Source organism: Mustela nivalis (genome assembly GCF_964662115.1).
Source record: "Mustela nivalis genome assembly, chromosome: 4".
NCBI classification, from domain to species: Eukaryota; Metazoa; Chordata; class Mammalia; order Carnivora; family Mustelidae; genus Mustela; species Mustela nivalis.
This window is the reverse complement of record NC_139023.1, coordinates 148426540-148452242: the sequence shown is the minus strand read 5'-3', so window position 1 is coordinate 148452242 and position 25703 is coordinate 148426540. Positions and strand designations below refer to the sequence as shown.

At 36.6% G+C, this 25703-nt stretch overlaps 1 protein-coding gene across 2 annotated transcripts; it reads left to right on the top strand.

Annotated features, from left to right (window-relative positions):
• PBK (PDZ binding kinase) lies at positions 1-25469 on the top strand. Of its 2 annotated transcripts, none has more exons than XM_082726845.1 (8): positions 1-197; positions 5949-6026; positions 10289-10382; positions 14707-14849; positions 15355-15524; positions 17188-17317; positions 23865-24038; positions 24524-25469. In XM_082726845.1, exons 2-8 carry the CDS (start codon positions 5969-5971, stop codon positions 24721-24723), a joined length of 969 nt encoding a protein of 322 aa, XP_082582971.1. In that variant the 5' UTR covers positions 1-197; positions 5949-5968; the 3' UTR covers positions 24724-25469. The 2 variants fall into 2 exon arrangements, with proteins under 2 accessions (XP_082582971.1, XP_082582970.1); XM_082726844.1 differs by having other exon boundaries at positions 9-192.
• Positions 25470-25703: the final 234 nt, after the last annotated feature.

Here is a 25703-nt window from a genome sequence, read left to right as displayed (position 1 = left end):
GTAGTTTGCCGCCGTGCAAGGGCGGCGCGCGCGGTTTTGAAAGCGGGGAGGGTCCTGTCCCAACGACTGTTACGGAGTGCTCGTGTCGGCGGGTGGCGGGCCCTGAGGCAGCCCGCGGTTGTGCTGAGGGCCACTCGGGATCCGTTTTCAAGACAGCCTTAGCCTGGACCGCTCCACCCCGGCGCGGTTGCGGTAAGGTGGGCTTTGGTGGACCCCTAACCGCGCGTGGGCCGGGCTTGGGGCAAGCCCCCGCACCCCCCGGAGCCGCGGTCTCTGTGTTTGCTTGGTGACAGCTCGGGGCCCAGAGGGAAAGGTGACGTTGGGGATGTGGCGTTCAACGGGGAATTCCCTTAGGAAAAGTGTTTTCGACCCAAACCCGCGTGCGCATCTGAATCGCAGGGTAGGGTGGGGATTTCAAGAAAGAAATTGCCCTTTCCTCGAAGTGAAGCCCAACAGTCTGTACTGTTTATGGAAGATCCGTAGGACAAGACCAAGGATCTAGCGGGTTGCCCTTATTTTACGGTTGGTTTCACAGACAGACGCCGAGAGGCCCGGGTCTCTGCTCCAGGCGAGACCCCAGGGTTTAGGGACCTCTTAGATGCACCAGATCCGAACACAGGCTTGCGCTTGGTGGGAACGCTGGTTTCTTGCCGCCGCCCAGTGAATCTCAGTTCCAGCTCTTAGGGGCGGCTGGAATTGGTGAGGGATTTCTGGTGGAAACAGAGAGGGTAGGGCTTGAAAAAGAGGGTTCTTGAGAAAGCACGGTTCCCTTCTTTGAACTTCACGTCTAATGTTGCTTCCAGTTTTCAGGTGAGGTGACTGAGCTGGTGGAAGAAGGATTTTAACTACTAGCCTTCTGGAAGCTCCTGGATGGGGGGTGGGGGGGACCAGACGGGGTGGGTAAACGGTTTGTGCTTCTACCTCCAGGAAGCCCTGGGATGTAAAGCGTGCAGAACCTTAGAAATAATCCGATCAGAACTTTGCCTTTCTTTTTCAGGCTTCTTTCCCCCTCTATTTCCTTTTCTCATTATCGTTACCAATCCTGTATTTCTGCTTTTTCTTTTTTCTGTTTCTTTTTTGTTTTTTTTTTTTTCGTTGTTGTTGTTGTTGCCTATCTATACACTTCAGTTCTGCCCACTAGTGTCCATGTGTTTAGTCCTACAGTGGCTTCACATACCAAAGTTATTGACATCTGATTCAATAGATCTTTTGATTAACTTGCTGAGCTCTGTTAATTCTTAAATATTGCTTCTTAAACAGTACTTGATTTAAAAAAATCTCCTAAATACTCCATAGACAATGAAATTTTGCCCACAGTCATAATACTTTCATTTCTAATGTATTGTCATGTAAGTTATTTACAATTTAATGCTGCTACCTTTGTAAAAACCTTGTGATTCAGAACACTGTGGTTATTTAGCAATTTATATATAGAGAAAGAGATAGATCTATATGTATATAGATTACATATATCAAATCTGTGAGTTTGGACTAGTGGCTAGAAACCATCTTGCAGTTGCCTGAGGCCTGAACTATTTTGCCGTAACAGAAGGTGCTCAGACAACCGTGAGATGGAGAGGGTGTAGTGTTTTTAGGTGCAAGTAGGCTGTAGTGGGAAGCGGGACTGAGTCCTCGAGTGTTCTAGAATGTAATATTAAAAGCCTTGTTTAAACTTAGATGTTTTCAGCTGGAGGAAGATTTTATGCTGCTTCTGAGAATCAGATCTTCTTTATGCTGAGGGAAAGGGCAATGAGACTTAAAAGGCAGTAAAATTTCCAGGATACCTCACTTTGTGGGATTTTTTTGCATCCTAGTTTTCTGGCTCCTTGTCAGTTTACTCTTTTCTTCATCTCTCATGTTGAGATTCCTCAGAGTTCTGTGTTTCCTATCTTCACTTACTCCTTAGATGATCTTAACCAGTCTCTTGGCTTTAATACCATATGTATATACTGATATGCCACAAATTTGTACCTTCAGATTGGATTCCAGACCTATATCCAGCTGCCTATTTCACGTTTTTATTCAGGTGTCTAATCAGGTATTCAAAATGGACTTCCTGGGGCATCTGGGTGGCTCAGTTGGTTAAGCGGCTGCCTTTAGCTCAGGTGATGATCTCAGGGTCCTGGGATCAAGCCCCTCATCAGGCTCCCTCTCAGCGGAGATCCTGCTTCTCCCTCTGCCTCTGCCTGCTGCTCTGCCTACTGTGCTCTCTATCTCTCTGTCATATAGATAAATAAAATCTTTAAAAAAAAAGTTTAAAGAAAAAAATGACTTCCTGATCTGAGTAATGGTACCTCTATTCTTTCAGTTGCTCAGTCTGAAAACTTGGAGCTGTCTGACTTTTCTCTCATTCCTAACAAAAATCCAAACATTAGGAATTCTTCTTGGTTCCAGATTCATAATACGTCCAGAACCCAACCATTTCTCACCATCTCTTTACTGCTACCATCCTGATCCAAACCACCATATCTCTCCTGGATTACTGCAATGTTGTGTCTGTCCTTGTTCCCCTTCCGTTAATAAACACAAGCGGGAGGGATCCTGTTGAAAACACAACATGGAGTATATCACTCTTCCTTGTAAAACCCTCCAATATCTTCCTCTTTCTCAGCAAGAGCTGAAATCCTTACTGTGACGGATGTTCTATGAAGAAAAGATGAGGTCTTTGTGCCTTCAGTGCCGCACTTGGTTTGCTCTCATTCGTGCCCAATCTCTTTGACTTCATTTCTTTCTCCCTTTTGCTAGCCCTGCCCTCTTAGCTTTCCCTTGAATACTTTCAGCCTCAGGGCCTTTGTATTTACTACTTTTGTCCTGCAGATTTCCCCTAGATATTTGCATGGACTAGCTCCCTTACTTCTTTTAAACAACATCTCAAGGAGACCTCCCTGGACCACCCCAGTTCAAATTTCAAGCTCCTTCAAAGGAGCTCCTGTCTCACCTCACTGCTGTATATTTCCCCAGCCCCTATACCATTATCTTCTGTATTTGTCTTGTTTGTTTGGGTCTTGTTCACTGTTGGGTCTCCGGTGCCTAGAACAGTGCCTGATGCATAATACATGTTCAATAAGTTTGTGTGTTGACTGAGTGAATGAAGAATGGCTTCTCATAGGTACATAGGAATCTTAGAAGCTCATTGAGTGCTCCTTTACAACTTCTTTTGAGGGCAAATGAATGAAGATGGAAAAGGGCAATCAGAACCATATGGGGAAATTATTTCCCAAGTGGAAGTAGCTCCTCCAACCCCCTCTGTTAAAATGGTTTATCCTTCCTGAAAGACCTCAAATGTCCTGAAAAATGTGTTCCTTCCTTTTAGTCAAATGTTTCGCTTGATAAAATTAGGGTATTTTTGCACGAAGAGGAGATCTTTGGTGTTCAAAATTCAGGCAAATCTGAAAACAGTGGTGATTGTAACTAATTAAAAAAAAAAAACTTCTCATTAATAGACAATTAAAGGTAGGCCTTTGAGGTGATTTTTCTTGGCAGAGTTTTTAAAAATACTATTTATTAAGAGCTCTATTCAAAATTTAAACATATGTTCTCTCTACCTGCCAATTTTTATTTTATTTTATTATTATTTTTTAAATTCCAGTGTTATTTGCATGCAGTGTTATATTCATTTCAGGTGTACAATATAGTGATTCAACAGTTCTGTGTATTACTCAGTGCTCATTATAAGTGTACTCTTAATCCCCTTCACCTATTCCACCCATCTCATCCCTTCCTCTCTGGTAATCATTAGTTTGTTCTCTGTAGTTAAGAGTCTGTTTTTTGGTTTGTCTTTGTTTCACCACCTCCAGTTTTTGTTTTTGTTTTTTTTTTAAAGATTTTATTTATTTATTTGACAGAGATCATAAGCAGGCAGAGAGGAAGGCAGAGAGAGGAGGAAGCAGGCTCCCCGCTGAGCAGAGAGCCCGGATGTGGGGCTTGATCCCAGGACCCTGAGATCATGACCTGAGCAGAAGGCAGTGGCTTAACCCACTGAGCCACCCAGGTGCCCCTGCTTTGTTTTTTAAATTCCACATATGTGACATCATATGGTACTTTTCTTCACTTAGCATTGTACTCTCTAGATCCATCCATGTTATTGCAAACAACAAGGTTTCATTTTTTATGACTGAATAATATTCCACTACATATTTGTACCACATCTTCTTTATCCATTCATCTACTGATGGACACTTGGGCTGCTTCCATAATTTGGCTATTGTAAATAATGCTGCAGTAAACATTTGTGTGCATATATCCCTCTGAATTAGTGTTTGGTATTCTTTTTTTTTTTTTTTAAGATTTATATATTTATTTGAAAGACAGAGGTCACAAGTAGGCAGAGAGGCAGGCAGAGACAGAGAGGGGGAAGCAGGCTCCCTGCCGAGCAGAGAGCCCGATGCGGGGCTCGATCCTAGGGCCCTGGGATCATGACCTGAGCCGAAGGCATAGGCTTTAACCCACTGAGCCACCCAGGCACCCAGTGTTTGGTATTCTTTCTGCAAATACCAAGTAGTGAGATTACTGGAAGATAGAATAGTTCTGTTTTCAGTTTTTTTTAGGAACCTCCATACTGTCTTCCACAGTGGCTGCACCAATTTGCATTCTCACCAACAGTGCATGAGAGTTCCTTTTTCTCCACATCTTCACCAACACATGTTGTTTCTTGTGGTTTTGATTTTGGCCATTCTGACAGGTGTGAGGTGATGTCTCACTGTGATTTTGATTTGCATTTCCCTGATGGGGTGATGTTGAGCATCTTTTCATGTGCCTCTTGGTCATCTGTTATGTCTTTGGAAAAATGTCTATTCAAGTCTTCTCATTTTTTAATTGGATTTTTTTATGTTCTTTATATATTTTGGATACAAACCCTTAATCTGCCTCCCAATTTTTTTAATAGGCAAACCAAACAATCTTATAGGCATGTAGTGACAGTTTGCTTTACAATAAATCTAATATGAACCAAACTATTTTTAATAAAGAAAAAGTAATATTTAAAATTTTTATAAAAAAGGATTCTTTAACAGACGTATTACAGAAGAAATAAAAAGCTTGGATTAACTTGCTTGTATACACAGTATGTATATTTTTTGTTGATAGATAATTTTTATATAACTTTTTGAGATATATAATTCACATATTATTAAATTTACTCTCTTAAAATATATGATGCAGCAAGTTTAGGAATAGTCTGAATTAAGTATATTAAATCACTACCCAATTTTAGAACACTTTTATCATCACAAAAAGAAACCCCACACCCACCAGGAGTCACTCTGTGTTCTCCCTTCTCCCCAGCTCCTGTCAACTACTAATCTGTTTTCTGTCTGTGGATTTGTTTATTGTGGACATCTTCTGCAAATGGAATCATATATGTGGCCTCTTGTGTCCGGCTTCTTTCACTTAGCATAATCTTTTTAAGGTTCATTCATACTGTAGTATATATCAGGACTCCTCCTTATTACTGAATAATATTCTGTTGTGTATATTGTATGCCTTATTTTGTTTATTCATCATCTGATGAATACTTCTGCTTCTTCTTTTTGGCTGTTCTGAATAAATGCTGCTTGCACAGACGGTTTCTCTAAAATGTATGAAAGACCTGTTAACAATGACCCCCGGGAAGTGAGAGGGAAACTTTATGTACTAGGTGATTTTTATTTTTTAACCAAGTTCATATATAACTTTTTTTCCCCTAGTGTGTATATTACTTTTTAATAACACACAAGCATAAAAACCTAATAATTAATAGTATGACATTGGGTAAGTAGTTCTACTTCTCTAGGTCTCTGTTCTCATTGTAAATAAAATTGGACTAAATATTTGTCATGGTTTTTTTCAGTTCTCAGATTTTATGTTTATATGATAAAATGAGTTACAGTGTTACAGGGTTTTTTTCCTTCATGAATAAGAGTTGTAATCTGTATAACTGCAGTGTAATTTTCAATTTGTTTTCATCATAGGACCTAAAGTGTTTATTACAATGGAAGAAATCAATAATTTCAAGACACCAAGCAAAGTATCTGAAAAAAAGAAATCTGGTGAGATATAAAATCTTTTTTCATTATTATTGCTATAGAAATGTCTTAGCATTATTAGAGTTTGATCCTTTAATTATTATTTATCATTATTAGAGTTTGATCCTTTAATTATTATTTATCATACACATGCAATTTTAGCGTAAGTCCTCTTTGGAATGTTGATTTTAATAAGACTTGTTTTGTAGGCCAGGGTTTGGCCATCTAGTGGATAATTTTATTGATATTCTAACCGATTTAGAATGAAGTACTTTAGCTTTCCCCTTCTGGTACATGCAGTGCTCTTGTGGGGGAAGAATTTCTAAGGCAATTCAGTGAATAAAGGGTAATCTTTTCAACAACAACAACAAAAAGCTTTTGGATATTCATATGCAAATTGATCTCCACTTTAATCATACAAAAATGATTAAAATTATACATTTTCTGGAAGATAATTTAGGAGAAAATCTTATCTTGTTCATTTCTAGTATGTAGATTTTTGTGTACTGACTTTGTGTCCTGCAACTGTGCTGTCACTTCTATTAGCTTTTTATGGGTTCCTTAGGCTATTACATACATAGTTGGTACTGTTGTAGATGAATATATGAAGATAGTGTTACTTTTTTTTTTTTAACCAGTCTGTGTTAGTTTCTTTTTTTCTTTCCCTATTTCATAGGCTGTAGTATATTTTTTAATAGAAGAGGTGTGAATTAGACATACCTCCCTTGTTCCTAGTGAAGTTTTATGTTAGATGTAGGTTTTTCAGTTATCTTTTTTTTTTTTTTTTAAGATTTTATTTATTTATTTGACACAGAGAGAGAGAGATCACAAGTAGGCAAAGAGGCAGGCAGTGGGGAAGGGTGGAAGCAGGCTCCCAGTGCGGGACTCGAGCCCAGGACCCTGAGATCATGACCTGCACAGAAGGCAGAGGCTTAACCCACTGAGCCACCCAGGTGTCCTCAGTTATCCTTTATCAGGGAGAGGGATTTCCTTTTATTAGCCTTCATCAGGTTGAAGGTTATTATGAATGGATGTTGAACTTTGTCAAGAGCTTTTTCAGAATCCATTGAGATAGTTTGCTTGTTTTAGTCTTTAAATGTAACTTATGTTAATTTTCAAATGTTAAACCAACCTTTCATTCCTGGGGTAAAGTCAGTTTGCTCCTGGTGTATTTTATGTATTGTTTGATTCGGTATGCTAATATTTTCTGTGTTCATAAGGGATATCGGACTGTATAGTCTTTTTTTTTTTTTGGAATGTCTTTCTGGTTTTGATATTAGCATATTTTATATTCATAAAGTATGATGGGGAGTGTTTCCTTCTCTTGCCTTGGAAAGTATATGTGGAGTTGATAATTTTTTTTTTCCTTAACTGGTTTTTCCTCTTCTACTGATAGTAAAGCCATGTATGTGGCCTGAAGTTTTCTCAGAAGGAAGATTTTAACAGTGACTTTATAAGTTAATTGGCATAGGGATCTTCAAATTATCTATTTCTTCTTGTATAAACTTTGCTAGTGTTTTTCAATAAAGTTTTTCACTTTAAAATTGTCAAATATACTGGCAAAATGTTATCTTTGATATTCTCTTTATTACCTTATGACCCTTCTAATGTCAGTTGGATCTGTAGTGATATCTCCTTTTTCATGTTTGATACTGGTATTTTACATTTTCTTTCTTGTCTTGAGGTTTATTTATTTTGGTGAACACTTCAGGCACTTGAAAAGTCATGCTGGGGTGCCTGGGTGGCTCAGTGGGTTGAGCCTCTGCCTTTGGCTTGGGTTGTGATCTTGGGGTCCTGGGGTTGGTCCCCACATCGGGCTCTCTGCTCGGCGGGGAACCTGCTTCCCCCTGCCCCCTGCCTACTTGTGATCTCTGTCAAATAAAAAAAAAAAAAAGAGAGAGAAAAGGTCATGCTTTCTGCTGCATAGGGGTACAGTGTTTCATGACTATCAATTAGGTCAAGTTGATTGACTTAAGTTGTTTTGTTCAGGTCTTCTGTATCTCTACCAATTTTACTTATTCTGTTTTTGAGAGAGGTATCTCCAACCACAATTGTGGATTTACCTACTTTTTCCTTTGAGTGCTACAGTGATTGTTTATATATTTTGGAGCTTGTTATTAGATACTTTTACATTTAGGATGGTTATTTCTTTTGATGATTTACCACTTTACTATTATGAAATGTCTTTATCCAGTGTTGTACTCTTTGAAGTTCATTTTATGTGATATGTGTTCACTTTTATGTGATAAAACCAGTCTAGCTTTATTTTGATTACTGTTTGAATAGGCTGTTTTCCAACTTTTTACTTTTAACTCATCTATGTTTTTATATTTAAAGTGAGTTTATAATAGATAGCAGATAATTATGTCTTGTTTTGTTTTTATCCATTCTGACAATTTCTGCCTTTAATTGGACTGTTCAGTCATTAGCCACATGTGGTGATTTAAATTTAGGTTCAAATGAATTAAAAATAAAATTACAAAATTAGTTTCTTAGTTGTACTAGCTACTTTTCAAGTGCTCAGTAACTACATGTGTCCAGTGGCTACCATACTGGACAACACAGATATAGAACATTTCCATCATGACAGAAAATTCTACTGGACAACAGTATTTAGACAGCCTTTAATGTAATTCTCTGTGGTTGGATCAAATCTACTGTTTTGCCATTGTCCCAAAGTTTGCTGATTATTTCTTTGTTTTTTTTTTATATTTTTTTTCTGTACTTCATTTTTGGTAGTTTTTGTTGCTTTGTCTTAAAATTTAGTTACCTTCTTCTCTAGATGCTTCTCTAACAGCATCTCTAGATGCTCTAATTCTTATCCATTGTCTTTTTTATTTCTTGTAGTTCCATTAGAAGCTTTTTTACATCTTTTTTTTATTGTTACACTCACATTTTCCTTTACATTATTGAGTATATTTTTAAGATTTCTATTTTAAGGTTCTTACCTCCTAATTCTACATCACTGTCATTTTATGGTATATTGCCATTGGTTTATTTTTCTCCTGGTGTGGGTCATATTTCTTCTTTCATGCCTGGTGGTTCTTTTATTGGCTGCTGGATATTTTACATTGTCGAGTGCTAGATTTCGTTATTCCTTGGAGGACTGTGTGGTTTTGTGATGGTCCAGTTAACATTACCTGCACATTAGCTTGTTTTTTTTTTTGAGGTTTGCTTTTAAGCTTTATTGTAAACCTTTTCCTTGGGTTACAATTTAGCTGGACTGTTTAGAGGACTTTATTCAATGCCCTGGGTATTAACTGAGTTACCACACCCTGGCTGTTGGTAACTGAACCATTCCTGGACCCGTGTGCTCTCTGACAGCTGTTTAGTCTACTGTTTACACTTGGTGTCTTCCCTGATTTGGCAGGGGGTGGGTGTGGGGGTCTATCCATTGGATGTGCTTATAACCAACACTGAAAAGAGGGAGACCTCTTTCAGGTCTCTGGAGCTTTTTCTCTCCTTTTGTGGCTCCCTATAGTTCTCTACTCCACAAATTCTAGCTACTTAGGTCTCTTGGACTTCTGATCTCTGTCTCCTGAGTTTGACAAGACTTCTGGGCTGTGTTTCTTTGCACTGCAGCCCAGAAACTGCCTTAAAATAGCAAGTTAGGGCTATGATAGGACTCACATCATTGTTTCTCTTCACTCAGAGTTCACAACCCTGCTCTGCCTGTCGTCAAATGTCTGAAAACTTACATTTTGTCAAGTGTTTTAGTTATTCATGGCAAGAAGGCTGTTCATTTGTTCCATGAACAAAAGTAGAACTCCTCCATATCATCTTCTTTAATGACTACATAAAGCTCTGCAATACAGATAGAGTGTAATTATGACCCTAATGATGCCTACTTAGGCTTTTGTTTGTTTTTTTGCAGTCACAAAATCAAATACCAATATTCAAATACATATGTGTGCATGCATGTGTGTGTATGATGTCTGCACACATGCTGTAGTACACAGTTGGCAAACAACATACAGTAATAGTTTAGGCTTTGTGGGCCACATAGGGACTCTGTGGATTATTATTATTTGTTTTTTAACAACACTTTTATAATCTAAGAACAAATCTTAGCTTTTGAGCCAAACGAAAATAGGCTGTTTGCTGACCCGTGCTTCGGTGTTATTGTAAGACAGGGCCTCAAAAGTAGATTTGGTCAAAGGGTTTCCACTTAAAATTAGGGTAGTTAGTATCAAATTGCTCTCTAGAAGACTATGCCAATTTATGCTTTAGTTGAGGTCTTTTCAAATACTCATTTTATATTTTTTATTTCTCTTTCTGACATTTAGCATTATGTTCAACTCCATGTATAAATATTCCTGCCTCTCCATTTATGCAGAAGCTTGGCTTTGGCACTGGGGTAAACGTCTACCTTATGAAAAGGTGAGTATAACATTCCACATTAAACTTTTCACATGGAACCCTAGTTGCTCTGTAATTGAAGACAAAAAGGAAGGTGAAAATTCAAATATTTTGATCTCAGATATGTTCCTGGTCTTATCTGACTGCTATATTCCTGTCTTAGAAGCCTTTTATAACTTTGCCAGAGTTTTGCCTGGTTAACTTTTCTCTTACCTTCCTACTGATAGATTATTAAAGGAGAAGGAATTTGCTCAGTGAGGAGTCTTCTTCTCCCTCTCTGCTGCTCCCTCTGCTTGTGCTCTCTTGCTCACACACACACAATCTCTTTCTCTATTAAGTAAATAAATTAAAATCTTAAAAAAAAGGGTATACGCTTTTAAAGTAGGAAAATTGTGTTAAAAGAAGAGTGAAATTATAGGTGTCAATAAACATTTTTTTAAAGTTGTTTCTTATATCCATTACTCTGTACTTTTATTTATTAAGTGGCAAATAACTTAAGTCAATATATATTCCTCATTGCGTTCTTGGAATCAGGCTGACTACCAGCATATCGTTAGCTTTATCTAGGTTTATATTGTTTCCAAATAGAAATGCTTTCTTCAATAAAAAAGGTAATGAATTGAGACTAGCATAGCAATTATTTTACTAAATGGCTATTCTTGAATATTTGTAGTTTAAACACCCCCTTCGTGTGTTCTTGTGCTATTTGTTTTTTAGACCTTCATTTTTTTAGTGCCTAAAAGCTTGTTATTTTGAAAGAAAAAATTCTCACAGATTTATGGCTAGTCTTATTTTCCCCTCCCTTTAAAATAATATCCTTAAATGTAAAATGTGTGTTACCAACAAAGTTCTACTGTAGGCAAGACTTAATTAGAAAACTTCACATTGTTGATACTGACAATAGTAGTCACCTACTGACCTACCACTCCTCCTAACATAGCCCTGTGCACCCGGGATTTTTTTTTAAACTGGTAGAGATTTCCTTCACTTCTCTGGTGAATTGGGCTCTCTGTTTTTATGTATCTTCTTGGTTTATATTTTATTTTGACTGAGGGCACGTAGTAACTCCCCATTGAAAGACGTACAGGAAATAACTTTTTTGCAAATCTGCATTTATGAATATGTTTTCATTTTACTCTCATTCTTGAATGGGCCTTTTTGTTTTTCTGAGTCAGAATTCTTATTTGGAAATAATTTTCCTCTAGAATTTTGAGGTCATTGTTCCATTGTTTACTAGCCTGTAGTGTTACTATTGAGATTTCTGAAGCCTTTCTGATTGCTGCTGCTTTTTATGTAATCTGGTTTAGGTTATTTGTCCCTCCCACTGTCCTGGAACCTCGTATGATCTTCTGTTTGTCACCATGTTCTGAAATTTCACAATGAGATACATGGGTGTGGGCCTTCTGGAATCTGAAAATTCTTACTTTTAAATCTTTGGAAATTATTTTTTAAATTACTTTGTTGATAATTTTCATCCCCATTATTCTCTTCTCTATCTGTAATTCCTATTATTCTTTTTTGGGTGCGGGGCTCATTTTCTTTTTGCTCTGATTTCTGGGAGCTTTCTCCAACAACTTCATCTTCTGATACTTCTATTTTTTCATTTTTGTCTGTTTTGTTTTTCATTAATTATCTTAACATTTTGCATTTTCAGTTGGCATCCTAAGTCTTTTGAGGGTGCTGTAAGTGCTCTCCATCCTGGTCTGGATGTTAATAAACCGGTATAACACATGTGAAAACACATTCAGCATTTAATATGCATATGGTCATGGATTACTCTTCCCGTGTGCTTCACGAGTTCTCAACTATGGCAGTAAACCTCAGGCTAAAGTTCTCTGCTTTAACCCTTCCAAAGTGGGTCTCCAGTGTTCAGAAGCTGGGGGAATAGCTGGACAGCTGATGCAGAATCGGGGAGGGTGTATCTAGAAATTCACCTGCTTTTTAAGTGACTTTCAAGAAGGTCAGTAGGCCTGTTTAGTCTGTTACTTTCATGGGCTTCCCCATGCTCTTCTAAGCTTCCGAAAGTATGTTGTTGTCTCCTTTTCATTATTTCTATCCCTCTCATTGGGTATAGGTCTTAAACTACCCATTTTCTCTTATTTTAATGGGGCTTGGGACAGATCATAATTAATTGTGTATGTATAAGCTAGAAATCTATATTTTTAACCAAGAAGTCTATTTTTTATGTTAAATCAAATTTAGATTCCTAGATTAACTTAGTTGTGACACATTATTATTTTTTAATAAACCTGATGAATTCATTTTGCTATTTAAGATTTTTATGTCTGTGAAATTGGTTTGTGATTTTTCTTTTTCTGTTGTCCTTATTTGATTTATTAAGGTTATGCTAGATTCACAGCCCCTTTTCTTTCTATTCCCTGGAACAATTTGTGTAAGATGGAATGATAGGTTCCTTGAAAGTTTAGTAAACTGACCTGTAAAATTATTTAGGCTTTGTATTTTTTATGGGAATATTTTAAACTCTTGATTACATTTTCTCTTTTGTCAGGTTTCTTAGATTTTTCTAAGAATTTGTCCATTTTGTCCTTTAAATTATTGGGGTAAAAGTTTTAGTATTTATTCACTTATAATTTTTATCTCTGAGAAATCTGTGGTTATGTCTCTATTTTTGTTGGCAATATTATTTGGGTCTCATTTTTTCCCTTGTGCAATCTCATTTTAAAAATCTGCCTGTTTTGTCTTTTCAATGAATCAATTTTTAGCTTGGCAAATATTTTATTCAGATTTCGTAAATATGTTTTTTTTTAAGATTTTATTTATTTATTTAACAGACAGAGATCAGAAGTAGGCAGAGAGAGAGGGAGGAAGGCAGGCTCCCCACTGAGCAGAGAGCCCGATGCGGGGCTCGATCCCAGGACCCTGAGATCATGACCTGAGCGGAAGGCAGAGGCCTAACCCACTGAGCCACCCAGGCGCCCCCGTAAATATGTTCTTGATGTTCGGTAGATTCAGATACGTTGTGGAAAAGGTGAAGATGGATTTGTTCACTGAATTCTAAATCTTCAGAAGCTGAGGGGTACACTTTGAAATTTGAAAAATATATTTTTCATAATAAAATCACATGGAAGAAGTCATCCTTAAATGCTATTGTTATCTAAAACTGGAGGTTTAAGAATACTTTGGATAGACTTATGATAGATGGATGTGAATTAAGAAATCTAGTCATCCTTTGAGTGCATGTTTTTTGATTTAAAAAAAAAGATCCTGCAATCATGGAGCCATGTTCATGAGTTAGTAAAAAACAGTGGATTCCTGATTCTTTGTTTAGTCTGTTTTATCTTCTTATGGTAAAATGTTTTATCTCTAACTTTCGAGGCTCTTTCATTAGCTTTCCTGCCCATATGCTGCATACACTTTTTCCTTCTTAATTTGCTGTTGTCCCATGAATAACTACCTACTTTATCAGGTAACTTTTCCCTGACTTTGTTCCACCTGTTTATTTAAACCTTAGAATGTTTTCCCCTTAAATATTCTGAAAATGACTGACGCTTCTTAGAAAACAGACAGTTTATGTTTTTTCTCATTTGTGTTTATTATCTCCTTATGCTTGTGTCTTTGAGTATATGGTGGAAGGTATTGGACAGATCGGTTACGGTGGAGGCACAATATTTGTCGGTGAAGAGCAGTCTGTTACTCTTTGCACAATTGTATATGGGCCAAATGTTTCTCATACATCTCTTCTTTAAACTTCTTGAATAGTAGTCTTTATTACTTAGCATTCTATAACTTACCTCTGGTACATATAGTTAAATGTTTGATAAGTAGTTGGTAGTCTGACATGCTGAAATGGAAAAAATTAGAAAATAGTATAATAATTTTGAAGTTTAGAATTTATAATGTTCATCTTTTTCCTTTTAGTTGTCTCTTTTTAACCCCTCCCTTTCAGCAATGGATATCAGACTTCTCTTGTAACTAATAGATATATGAGCTATATATCTTCCAATTAAAAAGAATATGTAGCAGAGGTGCTGATAATCAAAAATACTTTATTTTAAAAATTTTTTAAAGATTTATTTATTTGAGAAAGAGCGTGCATGGAGGTGGGGGAGGGTGAGAGGGAGAGAGAGTCCTGAGTAGACAGTGCACTGAGCACAGAGCCAATGCAGGGCTCGATCTCATGACCCTGAGATCATAACCTGAACTGAAACCAAGAGTTGGATGCTTCAGTGACTGAGCCACCCAGGTGTCCCAGGAGTCGAAAATATTTGTAAAAAATTTTTAAACAAATTATTATTGAACCCTTTCCAAAATCTGAATGTTCTTGTTAGTCATTTGAAACGCATTATGTTATTATTGTTTCCATACATTGTTTATTTTTTTTAAGATCTCCCAGAGGTTTGTCTCATTCTCCTTGGGCTGTGAAAAAGATTAACCCTAGATGTAATGATCATTATCAAAGTATGTATCAAAAGAGACTAATAGATGAAGCTAAGATTTTGAAAAACCTCCATCATCCAAACATTGTAGGTAAGTTTAAATTTATCTTGAAGTAGTGCATGCGTTTATTCAGAAACAGTTTATACAGTCTCTTGACCAGGGTCAAAATGAAGGTGGTGATGGAGTTTGGCAAGAACCAGATTATTGTGAATGTTCTAAAATAAGAATTATATTTTTAGATGCTTATGTATTTTTAAAATTTAATGGGACTAGATATACTCATTATGATGCTGGCACTGTAGAGAATTCAGGAATATAAAATGACCTTCATTTAGATAATTTCCTTATTTTCATCTTTAATGTAAATAAGACTAGTGAAACCATTATATTTAGGGAGGCATAGAACATTTAAAAATATTTTAATTTGTGTTACTATTGGCAAACACTGAAGTCATTTTACATTGTATCTACTGAACGAGCTTTATAAATAATTGTTTCATTGTATTTTGTCAGTTTCCAATCACATCACTGTAAAAAAACTTAAATACTGTTATTTTTTCCTATTCCTGTAAGAAAATGTCCTGTTTTCTTTAAGGTTATCGTGCTTTCACTGAAGCCAGTGATGGCAGTCTTTGTCTTGCTATGGAATATGGAGGTGAAAAGTCTCTAAATGACTTAATAGAAGAACGAAATAAAGACAGCCAAGATCCTTTTCCAGCAGCCGTAATTTTAAAAGTTGCTTTGAACATGGCGAGAGGGTTAAAGGTAAGCAGGCCATTATGTTTGTTTGGTTTTTTTCCCCCCCAAAGATTTTATTTATTTATTTATTTGACAGAGAGAGAGAGAGAGAGAGAGATCACAAGCAGGCAGAGAGTCAGGCAGAGAGAGAGGGGGAAGCAGGCTCCCTGCTGACCAGGGATTCTGAGCAGATGCGGGGCTCAATCCCAGGACCCTGAGATCAATCCACTGAGCCACCCAGGCGCCCCAGCAGGCCATTATATTTTAAATGGCTTTTGTGGAATATAAAAGAACTATCTTACATACCTAATTACAAGGTGGGATTTTTTTTTTCCCCAAAAGAAGTAGATGTGCTAAGTGAAAGTCTTCATCCACTCTCATACTGCAGCTAGCAGGGCTTCCTTATCTTGACGAGCAGAGTATTGTTTGAGGCCTTTACAGAGCCTGAAATAATCCAAGTCAGGTAGTTTTGTTTATAGAGATCATATGTTAGGTTTGGTTAAAAGAATTAATCAGTTTAACACAAATTTAGTAATTATTCCTGGGGGGGGGTGGATAACCTAATCCTCTGTGGATGTAAACAAACCTCTTAAAGATTGCTTTGTGAGATATCAAGTTTTGGATATCAATATACATCTATAAGTCAAGTGAAAAAAAAAAAGCTCTTTTAGTGTTGTCAGATAAATTGTTGTGCCTTTGAATACATACAACAAAAGGAAAAGAATTTGTTATGGTAGGTAACCCAACAGGAGAAATGGTGGCTTGGGAACACTGTTGGATGACTGGAAAGTGGAGCATGTATTGGTGTTGACGTCAAAGTTGCATGTTAAGAGTTCATATAAAATTGACTTGTGAAATATGAAACTGCATAAAAGCAGTATTTCTAAGTACATATTTTCATATGTATGTAGAAAAACTGATTTTAAATGGATAGGATAAGCTAAATTAATCATTTGAATTATTTAATAAATAACTTTATGTATGGATAGTAGAATTAATAAATTTCACTATAAATATATTTGAGTACACTCAATTTATGATCAACATTTAAATTAAGCACAGTAGGTGTTCGAAAGTATATACCAAAATTGTCTCTGCATTAGTTTCAAGCAGCTCACAGAGTAGTTGCTCAAATGCTGATGAATGAACAAATAAGAGTTTGGCGGGATTATTTTTGATTATGGGTGAGTATCATTACTAAGGGTTAATGTGTAAAATAAACTCTTAGTCTTAGATGATATTTCTGCTTCCTCTTCTTGTTGCAGATAAGGCGCACAAACAGCCTTATCTGCATTATCTTGACAACTTGTTTGTGAAAAATGTGCCTCATTTTGAAGATTCCAAATTCATTTCTAAAACTTACTAGTCTCAAATAGAATTGTGATATATTTTTAAAGCCACAGTATCCCCTTTTGCTGTAAAAGTATGAAATGCATTTGAACAGGAAAAGTTAGCTTATCTATAAACAGACATTGATTTCCAAAGCCGCCTTATGTCTGCTCAGTATGGCAGACTGGAGTAACCTGGGATGTTCTCTTGTCTGACTTCGAGTAATCTGAATGATGGACAGATCGCCCTGTATGTAGTTCAGGAAGGGAGTTCAGTTGTTTTTTTGTATTTGAAAGTTATCATATATATTTTTATCAGTTTATGTGTTTGCTCAGATGTGTTAAATTTCCCACTATTTTAGTATCTACACCAAGAAAAGAAACTGCTTCATGGAGATATAAAGTCTTCAAATGTTGTCATTAAAGGTGATTTTGAAACAATTAAAATCTGTGATGTAGGAGTCTCTCTACCACTGGATGAAAATATGACTGGTAAGTAGTGTTTGAATTTTTATTATTTTTTTTTAACTATTTTATTTATTTATTTGAGAGAGAGAGAGCGCACAAACAGCCGGTAGGGAGAGGGCGAAGCAGACTCCCTGGGGGCTCAGTCCCAGGACTCTGGGATCATGACCTGAGCAGAAAGCAGAACCTTAACCTGACTGAGCCACAAAGGCGCCCCAGTAATATTTGAATTTTTAAACGTTATTCTTATGCAGTTTTTAAATTTCTTATTTTTATGTATTTTAATAGATAAGCTTACGTACTTCACAAATCAAAAACCATGTATAAAAAGTATACAGTAAACAGTATCCTTCCTTTCCTCTCTTCCACTTAGCCTCCAGCACCCCCCCACTACACCCATAATGTAAATTATTTCATTTTTATTAACATCTACTTTAACCAAAGGTGACTTTAGGAACTATTTCTAACCAGGATTGGGATTTTTATGTGGTAAAAGATCTGAGACTAGAAAACAAAGTTTTCTTTTAATAAGGTTTTATAAAGGAATTCATTTAGTGACAAGATTGGAGAAACTGGTAGAAACGGGGTAGAAGTAGGAAAGTGGGGTGCTACTAAAGGCCTTCTGCTTCTTGTCCCTTGGCCTGTCTCTCTACTCATTCTTTTCACTCTAATATAAATACATCCTCAGAGAATTTAAGATCTCGGTGAGAACCAAAAGCCAGCCTTGTAAAGAAAGCCTTTGCTTTCAACATGTTATTTAATAAATAACATTTAAATTTGCTTCTTGATATGAATATAAGATTAACGAATGCTGTTAAGAACTTTTGCACACTTTAATTTCTAACTAAGGGAAAATAATCTATGAGTTAGGTTGAAGGAAAAAACCAAGATGAATAGAGCAACTTTATACAGATGTCTGTAATCATTCGTGAAGGTAGGCCTTACAAGCCTTTAGGCTACATAACTGCTGCAGAGTTGTAACTTTCAAATATTAAAGGAGAAATTGTGAAACAGTAAAAATAAGATTTTTTTAGCATAATTTTCTCAGTTCTTAATAGAACAAATAGACAAAACTAAGATGTAGAAGTGCTGAGTAGATAATAAGGTCATTCTCTATGCGTCCACGTATTTATTAAAATTGAACATAAATTATAAGAGAAAACCTCAGATTACAAAAAATGGAAGTGTTGCATGGAGTTCTGGGTGTGGTGCATAAACAATGAATTTTGGAACACTGAAAAAAAAAATTAAAATAATAGTATAAGTGGCCTAATGGTTGACAGTCATTATGTCATTTAGCACTAAAAATCTAGAAATTAATGACACGATTAGAAACAAAACACCTGCATTTTTTAGGAATTCAAAATATTTGTAAATAATTCTTACCTGAAATCAAATTCCACCTACATAAATGTTTACAAAATGAGGAGAATGTAACAACAAACCAAAACCTATTTGATATTGTCAACACTACACAGATTAAAACATTTTCATTATTTAATCTTTATGAAATTAAGTTTGAGTATTCAGCTCTCATCAGAAAAAAAAAATGAAGCCCTAAAAAACAGAAAGCAGAAAGTGAATGAATTAAAAAACCCATAAATTCTGCATTATCCCAATATGATCTATTTTATTTTAGAATGTGTCAAAGTTCATAGTTTATAAACATGTAATACAGTTCATAAACATATTAACAGTTCATCCTTGATATATGTTCAGACGAGCCAGGAAAATTCTATGAAAGAATGACCCGTAGGAATTTTCCCAAGGAGATGTTAAGAAGTATTATAAAGCCACAGTAATTAAAGCAGTGATACTCATGAGAAAATAGGCAGAAAAATATAAAGTCAGGTATTCCCAAATATATCAAATTTGTTATAATAAAAGTGACAATTTAGTATTAGTGGGAAAGAGGTGGTTGAGTCAATAAATGATGATGTCTGGATGTTTTAGAAAAATAAAGCTGTTTTCCATACTCACGCTCATCCTCATAGATTGAGGATGTAAAAAAAAAAAAAGTGGAAAAAATTGTAAATATTTCCTAAATATTGGGATTAAGAAGGACCAAAGTTAGATACAATTTTTTAAAAAGCCATGACTATAAAGAATTCTTTAAAAAATTTCTCAATGCTACTACGAGTGATAGGATAGCTTTAACATGTACTCTCATACGCGATGTAGAAGTACGATTGGTGTACCATTTAGGTTAGGCTAAGTTGTGCTGTGGCGGCAAACCCTCAAAAACTCAGCGGCATCAACAACCAAGGCTTTTTCAGGCTGCACGTCCAGATGGCTGCATTCCACGCATGCTCACTTGAGGACCTAAGGTGCTCGAACATCCATTGTATGGAATATTGTCATCATTGTATGTATGGAGGGTAAAAAAGGCTCTATGTGTGCACTGCAGTAGATACTAGCTACATCTTGCTATTTAAATTAATATTTTAACATTTTAAACAATTCCGTTCTCAGCCCACCCACCCACTTTGCAAGCGCTCAGTAGCTATGTATGGTTACTGGCTACCATACTGGACAAGGCAGATATGGGGCATTTCTATTGTCACAGAAAGTTTTGTTGGAAAGTGCTGCCCTAGAAAGTCTTGCGTTAACAGATACTCAAGATTAGAAATGACATAAGTCCCCTCTTTCACAACTCGCTGGCCAGGACCAGGCAGTTGGCTCCATCTGAGCTTGACAGGCCAGAGAATGCAATCCTGCCATGTGTCCTGAGGGGAGAGAGTATGAACTACTTGATGAACAGCACTGGTAACTGCTACACTGGGCAATTTGGAAAGGGGTATTTTTTTAAAAAAGAAAACCCTTTCATAATGCCCTTTGATCCTATAATTCATTCCCAAGAACGTATTCCAAAAGAAATAATTGGGCAGAGTAGGTATTTTTTTTTTCAGAGTAAGTATTTTTATTTTATTTTATTTTTAAAGATTTTATTTATTTATTTGACAGACAGAGATCACAAGCAGGCAGAGAGGCAGGCAGAGAGAGAGGAGGAAGCAGGCTCCCCGCTGAGCAGAGAGCCCATCCCAAGATGGAGCAGGGCTCCATCCCAAGACCCTGAGATCATGACCTGAGCTGAAGGCAGAGGCTTAACCCTCTGAGCCACCCAGGTACCCCCAGAGTAGGTGTTTTTAATAATGACCTGATATATTAACTTAGCAAAACCAAAGGAGACATAGGCTTATAGAGGAAATAGAATTGAGACAGAAAATCAAAACCCATGTAGATTTAAAAGGAAAGCAGAAACAAAAACAATAACGATCCTGATAAAAATACAAATACTTGGAATTTTGGCTGACCCTCAGCCTCAGTCCATCCTGAGTAAACATAAACCTGGGTTTGTGCTTCCTTGAGGGCATTTATTTTCAATAGATACTTTTAATTAAAATTTGGGCACCTGGGTGGCTCAGTGGGTTAAGCCTCTGTCTTCGGCTCAGGTCATGATCTCAGAATCCTAGGATTGAGTCCCACATCGGGCTCTCTGCTCAGCGGAGAACCTGCTTCCCCCATTCTCTGCCTGCCTCTCTGCCTACTTGTGATGTCAAATAAATAAAATCTTTACAAAATAAAAAAATAAAATTTAAAAATTTGATCTGGCTTTCTCAAGAAAAAAATATATTGGCAAGCTTGGGGGAAGTGTCTGGGAAGCTCCTTTACTGGAACTCTCAGCTTCAGGAGACAATTTAAGGTTAGAGTGAGCCTAGCAGCTCTTAAAGCTGCTAGACCAGCCGTGCATTAAGAGAAGGCATTTTTCTTCTCTTGAGCAAAGGCTTTCTCTTTATGAGGAAGTTTAAAAATAACAGGTAATAGGGAAACAAAATTAATCTTTTTATACTTCATTGTTTCTGCACTAATTTGTGTTACAAAAATATGTGTCGTAGCAGAACAAACTGCAGAATTTTAAGTGAATGTCCATCAGTAAGGGATGATTTAATTTACTGTACCACCACACAATAGAATTTCATTAGAATTACATAGGTTTATATTTGTAGGAATGGTATGTCCAGATATATTAAGTGAAACGAACACATTCTAAAATAGCACTTAAATATATATGTATTAAGACAAGTTTGGAAAAAATACATCTAAATCTTTAAAACTTATTTTTAAGTTTTGTATTTTAATAGGAGACATATTCATGTAGATTATACATGAGGTATTCTGTGACAAGCTCAAATTTTAACAATGGTTATCTCTAGATTGGTTGATTGATTTAGCAAATATTTTTGTATTGAGCGCAGTCGGGTATTGTGCTAGGTACTGTGAATATAGAGGAAAATGGATGGACACAGTTCTTACCCCTTCTTAAAGTTTTTATATGTATTTTTTAAATTAATGCATAGGTGACACATAATATTATGTTGGTTTCAGGTACGCAACAGTGATTTGACAAGTCTGTATGTTCTGCTGTGCTCACCACAAGTATAACTACACTTATCACCATACAGCGCTGTTACAGCACCATCTTTATTCCCTCTGCTGTGCCTTTCATCCCTGTGACTTATTCTTTCTATAACTGGAAATCTGTACCTCCCATTCCCTTTTACCCACTTTTCCCTCCCACTGGCAACTATCAGTTTGTTCTCTGAATTTATAGGTCTGTTTCTGTGTTTTGTTTGTTCATTTGTTTTATTTTTTAGATTTCACATATAAGTGAAATTATAGTATTTGTCTTTCTTGGAGTTAGTTCACTTAACATAATATCCTCTGGGTCCCTCCATGCTGTTGGAAATGGTGAGATCTCATTTTTTTTTTAATGGCTCCATGATATTCCATTGTGTGTGTATGTGTGTACATACACACTTACACACACAGGCATATATGTACATGTGTGTAAGCCACATCTTCTGTATCCATTCATCTATTGATGGACACTTGGGTTGCTTCTGGGTCTTGGCTATTGTAAACAATGCTAGAGTAAACTGAGAGGGGCATATTTCTTTTTGAATTATTGTTTTCATTTCCTTTGGGTCAATACCAGTAGTAGAATTACTGGTCATATGGTAATTCTATCTTTAATTTTTTGAGGAACCCCCATACTCTCTTCTACAGTGACTATACCAGTTTGCATTCCCACCAGTAGTATACGAGAGTTCCTTTGCTCTACGTCCTCACCAACACTTGTTATTTCTTGTCTTTTTGATACCAGCTATTCTGACTGGTGTGAGGGGGTATCTTGTGAATTTGATTTGCAGTTTCCCCATGATGAGTGATGTTGAGCATCTTTTCATGTGCCCATTGGCTGGGTATGTGTCATCTTTGGAAAAATGTTTGGAGGGGCGCCTGGGTGGCTCAGTGGGTTAAGCCGCTGCCTTCGGCCCAGGTCATGATCTCAGCGTCCTGGGATTGAGCCCCGCATTGGGCTCTCTGCTCCACAGGGAGCCTGCTTCCCTTTCTCTCTCCCTCTGCCTGCCTCTCTGTCTACTTGTGATCTCTGTCTGTCAAATAAATAAATAAAATCTTTAAAAAAAAAAAAAAAGTTTGGATTCTCTTGCCATTTTTAATTAATAGTTTGGTTTTTTATGTTGAGTTTTATGAGTCTTTATGTATTTTGGATACTTACCCTTATTAGATATATCATTTACAAATATCTTCATCCATTCAGTAAGTTGTCTTTTTGTTCTGTCGATGGTTTCCTTCACTGTACAAAAAAAGTATGTTGTTTTGGTGTAGTCCCAGTAGTTTATTTTTGCTTTTGTTTCCCTTGCCTGAGGAGACAGATCTAGAAGAATGTTGCTAAGGCCAATGTCAAAGATATTACTGCCTGTGTGTTCTTTTAGGAATTTTATGATTCCAGGTCTCACATGTAGGTCTTTAAGCCACTTTGAGTTTATTTTTGTATAAGAAAGGGGTCCAGTTTCATTCTTCCGCATGTTGCTGTCCAGTTTTCCTAGTACCATATATTGATTGCTTCCTTTGTCATGGATTAATTAGCCATATAAGCATGGTTTCATTCTGGGCTCTGTTCTGTCCCTCAGTGTGTCTACTTTCGTGCCAGTACCGTACTGTTTTGATTACTGGAGCTTTGTAGTATATCTTGAAATCTGTAATTGTGGTATTTCCAACTTTGTTTTTCTTTCTCAAGATTGCTTTGGCTATTTGAGGTCTTTTGTGGTATCTATATTCTATATTCCTGCCACTTCTCTTTTTTTTTTTTTAAGAGAGGGGAGGGGCAGAAGGAGGGGGACAATCTGAAGAAGCTCCCTGCTGAATAGGGAGCCCCACTTGGGGCTTGATCCCTGGACCCTGAGATCATGGCCTGAGCTGAAGGCATGTAAGATCCTTAAATGACTGAGCCCCTCATGCACCCCAATTCCTGCCACCTTCTAAGAGAAATGCTGTTTCTCTACACCCTTGCCAACTGGCCGGCTTTTTGAATATTTTACAATTTGATAAGGAAAAAGTAATTCTTACTGAGATTGAGTGTATTTTCATGTTTATTACCTACATTTAGTAACCATTAAAACATTTATCCAGTTTTCTTTAGGTTGGTTGCCTTTCTTAGTGATTTCTAGTGTTTGCCCTAAAGACCGACATTCTTATATTTTACTTGTTTCAGTGACTGACCCTGAGGCCTGTTACATTGGCACTGAGCCTTGGAAACCCAAAGAAGCTTTGGAAGAGAATGGGATTATTACTGACAAGGCAGATATATTTGCCTTTGGCCTGACTCTGTGGGAAATGATGACTTTGTCTATTCCACACATTAATCTCCCAGATGATGAAGATGAAGGTATAGCTACATATTTTTACTATAAACCCCAGTCTCTTCATTTTGAACTAAGATTAGCTGATAAATTATATTTCATCTTTCTATTAAGTTAAAATTTAAAAGAGGAAGTTGTTTGATCTAGTGCATGAGATAATGGATTATATTAATGAGGACTAATTTGGCACGATCTCAGTTTAATCTCCTACAAATGAGAAATATGTTAATTGACAATAAATAGGGAGATAAATTGAGAAGATCCTGCAGAGCAGAAAGTTTCCTTGGAAACTCCCCTCGCCAGCGGAATTGGAGAGCTGTCATGTAGTAAGAAGGGAAGGGTTCATGACCTGTAAACCATGACGGTAGCTCATCTCTGCCATGGCTGGGTAATGGAAGAGACCACCTGTCTCCCAGGTGACGAGCTATTGTTTTGGAGGGTGAGTTTGAGCAGATGCTAAGATTTTCCATGACTTAGTGTTATTTTGTTTGTGTCAACTCCTCTTGAGCAGATCAAACTTTTGATGAAAGTGACTTTGATGATGAAGCATACTATGCAGCTCTGGGGACGAGGCCTCCTGTTAATATGGAAGAACTAGATGAAACGTACCAGAAAGTAATTGAACTCTTCTCTGTATGCACTAACGAAGATCCTAAAGATCGCCCTTCTGCCGCACACATTGTGGAAGCTTTGGAAATAGATGTCCAGTGATCCCCTCATTTTTGTGACTCCTGAGCTTTACTTTACATTGGCTCATGTATATAACTGTTCTGTTTAGTGTAATACATTATATAGTTACTATGATAAGCTGTAATTACTATACTTTTTGAAGTGACCAGCTTTCGGACCATAGCTCTTAGAACATTTAAACAATTATTTATATTTAACATGTTTATGATGGTAAGCATTTGAAATTGTAGAAGTTTTCTATTAAGTTTAAGAAACTAGCTACTTAAGTATGTGAATTTGTTTGTACAATTTAAAACACTAGCAATAACACAATACTATACACTCTATGTCTAACAATTTAGATTGAGTGACCATTACTTCTATTAATTCCAAAAATTTCTTTATTTTAATGGATCTATTGAGATTAGCACTTTGCGCACTACAAAATAAGTCCATGTTTGCTTATTTTTTTAAACCATTAAACTTTTTCCTGGCCTTTTTGGCTGATGTGCTTATTACTAAATATGGTCACCAGAAGCTGAGAGAATGAGGCTCAAAAGACTGGCTCCTTGGGTATTTACAGGCATTTTTGGTTCAGGCTTGCCTTGCTCTCTTGGATCTCCCCAGGTCTTTCGCTTTTGCTTTAATTTATTAAATGTATTTTCTGCATGGAGATCCCTTTTTTATTTTTATTTAGTGATCTGTCTTAAGCATTTCATAGTTCCGGTGTAAGAACAATAAAATTTGAATAGGATGATATAGAATAAAGGAGACTTCAGTTACCAGAATTTGTCTTATTTTATAATTAATTTGAGTGTCATCATTAAATGTATTGAATGAATGTGAGTGAATGTGAGTTTCTTGTGGCCTATAAAACAAGGGTGATTTGGATCAGCAGTTTCTCTGCCACAGCCGCTGGGGCATTTTATCTTTTTTTAAGATTTTTTCATTTATTTGAGAGAGAGACAGTAAGGGGGTGGATGGAGGGAGAGGGAGAGATACTCTCCAGCAGACTTCCCGCT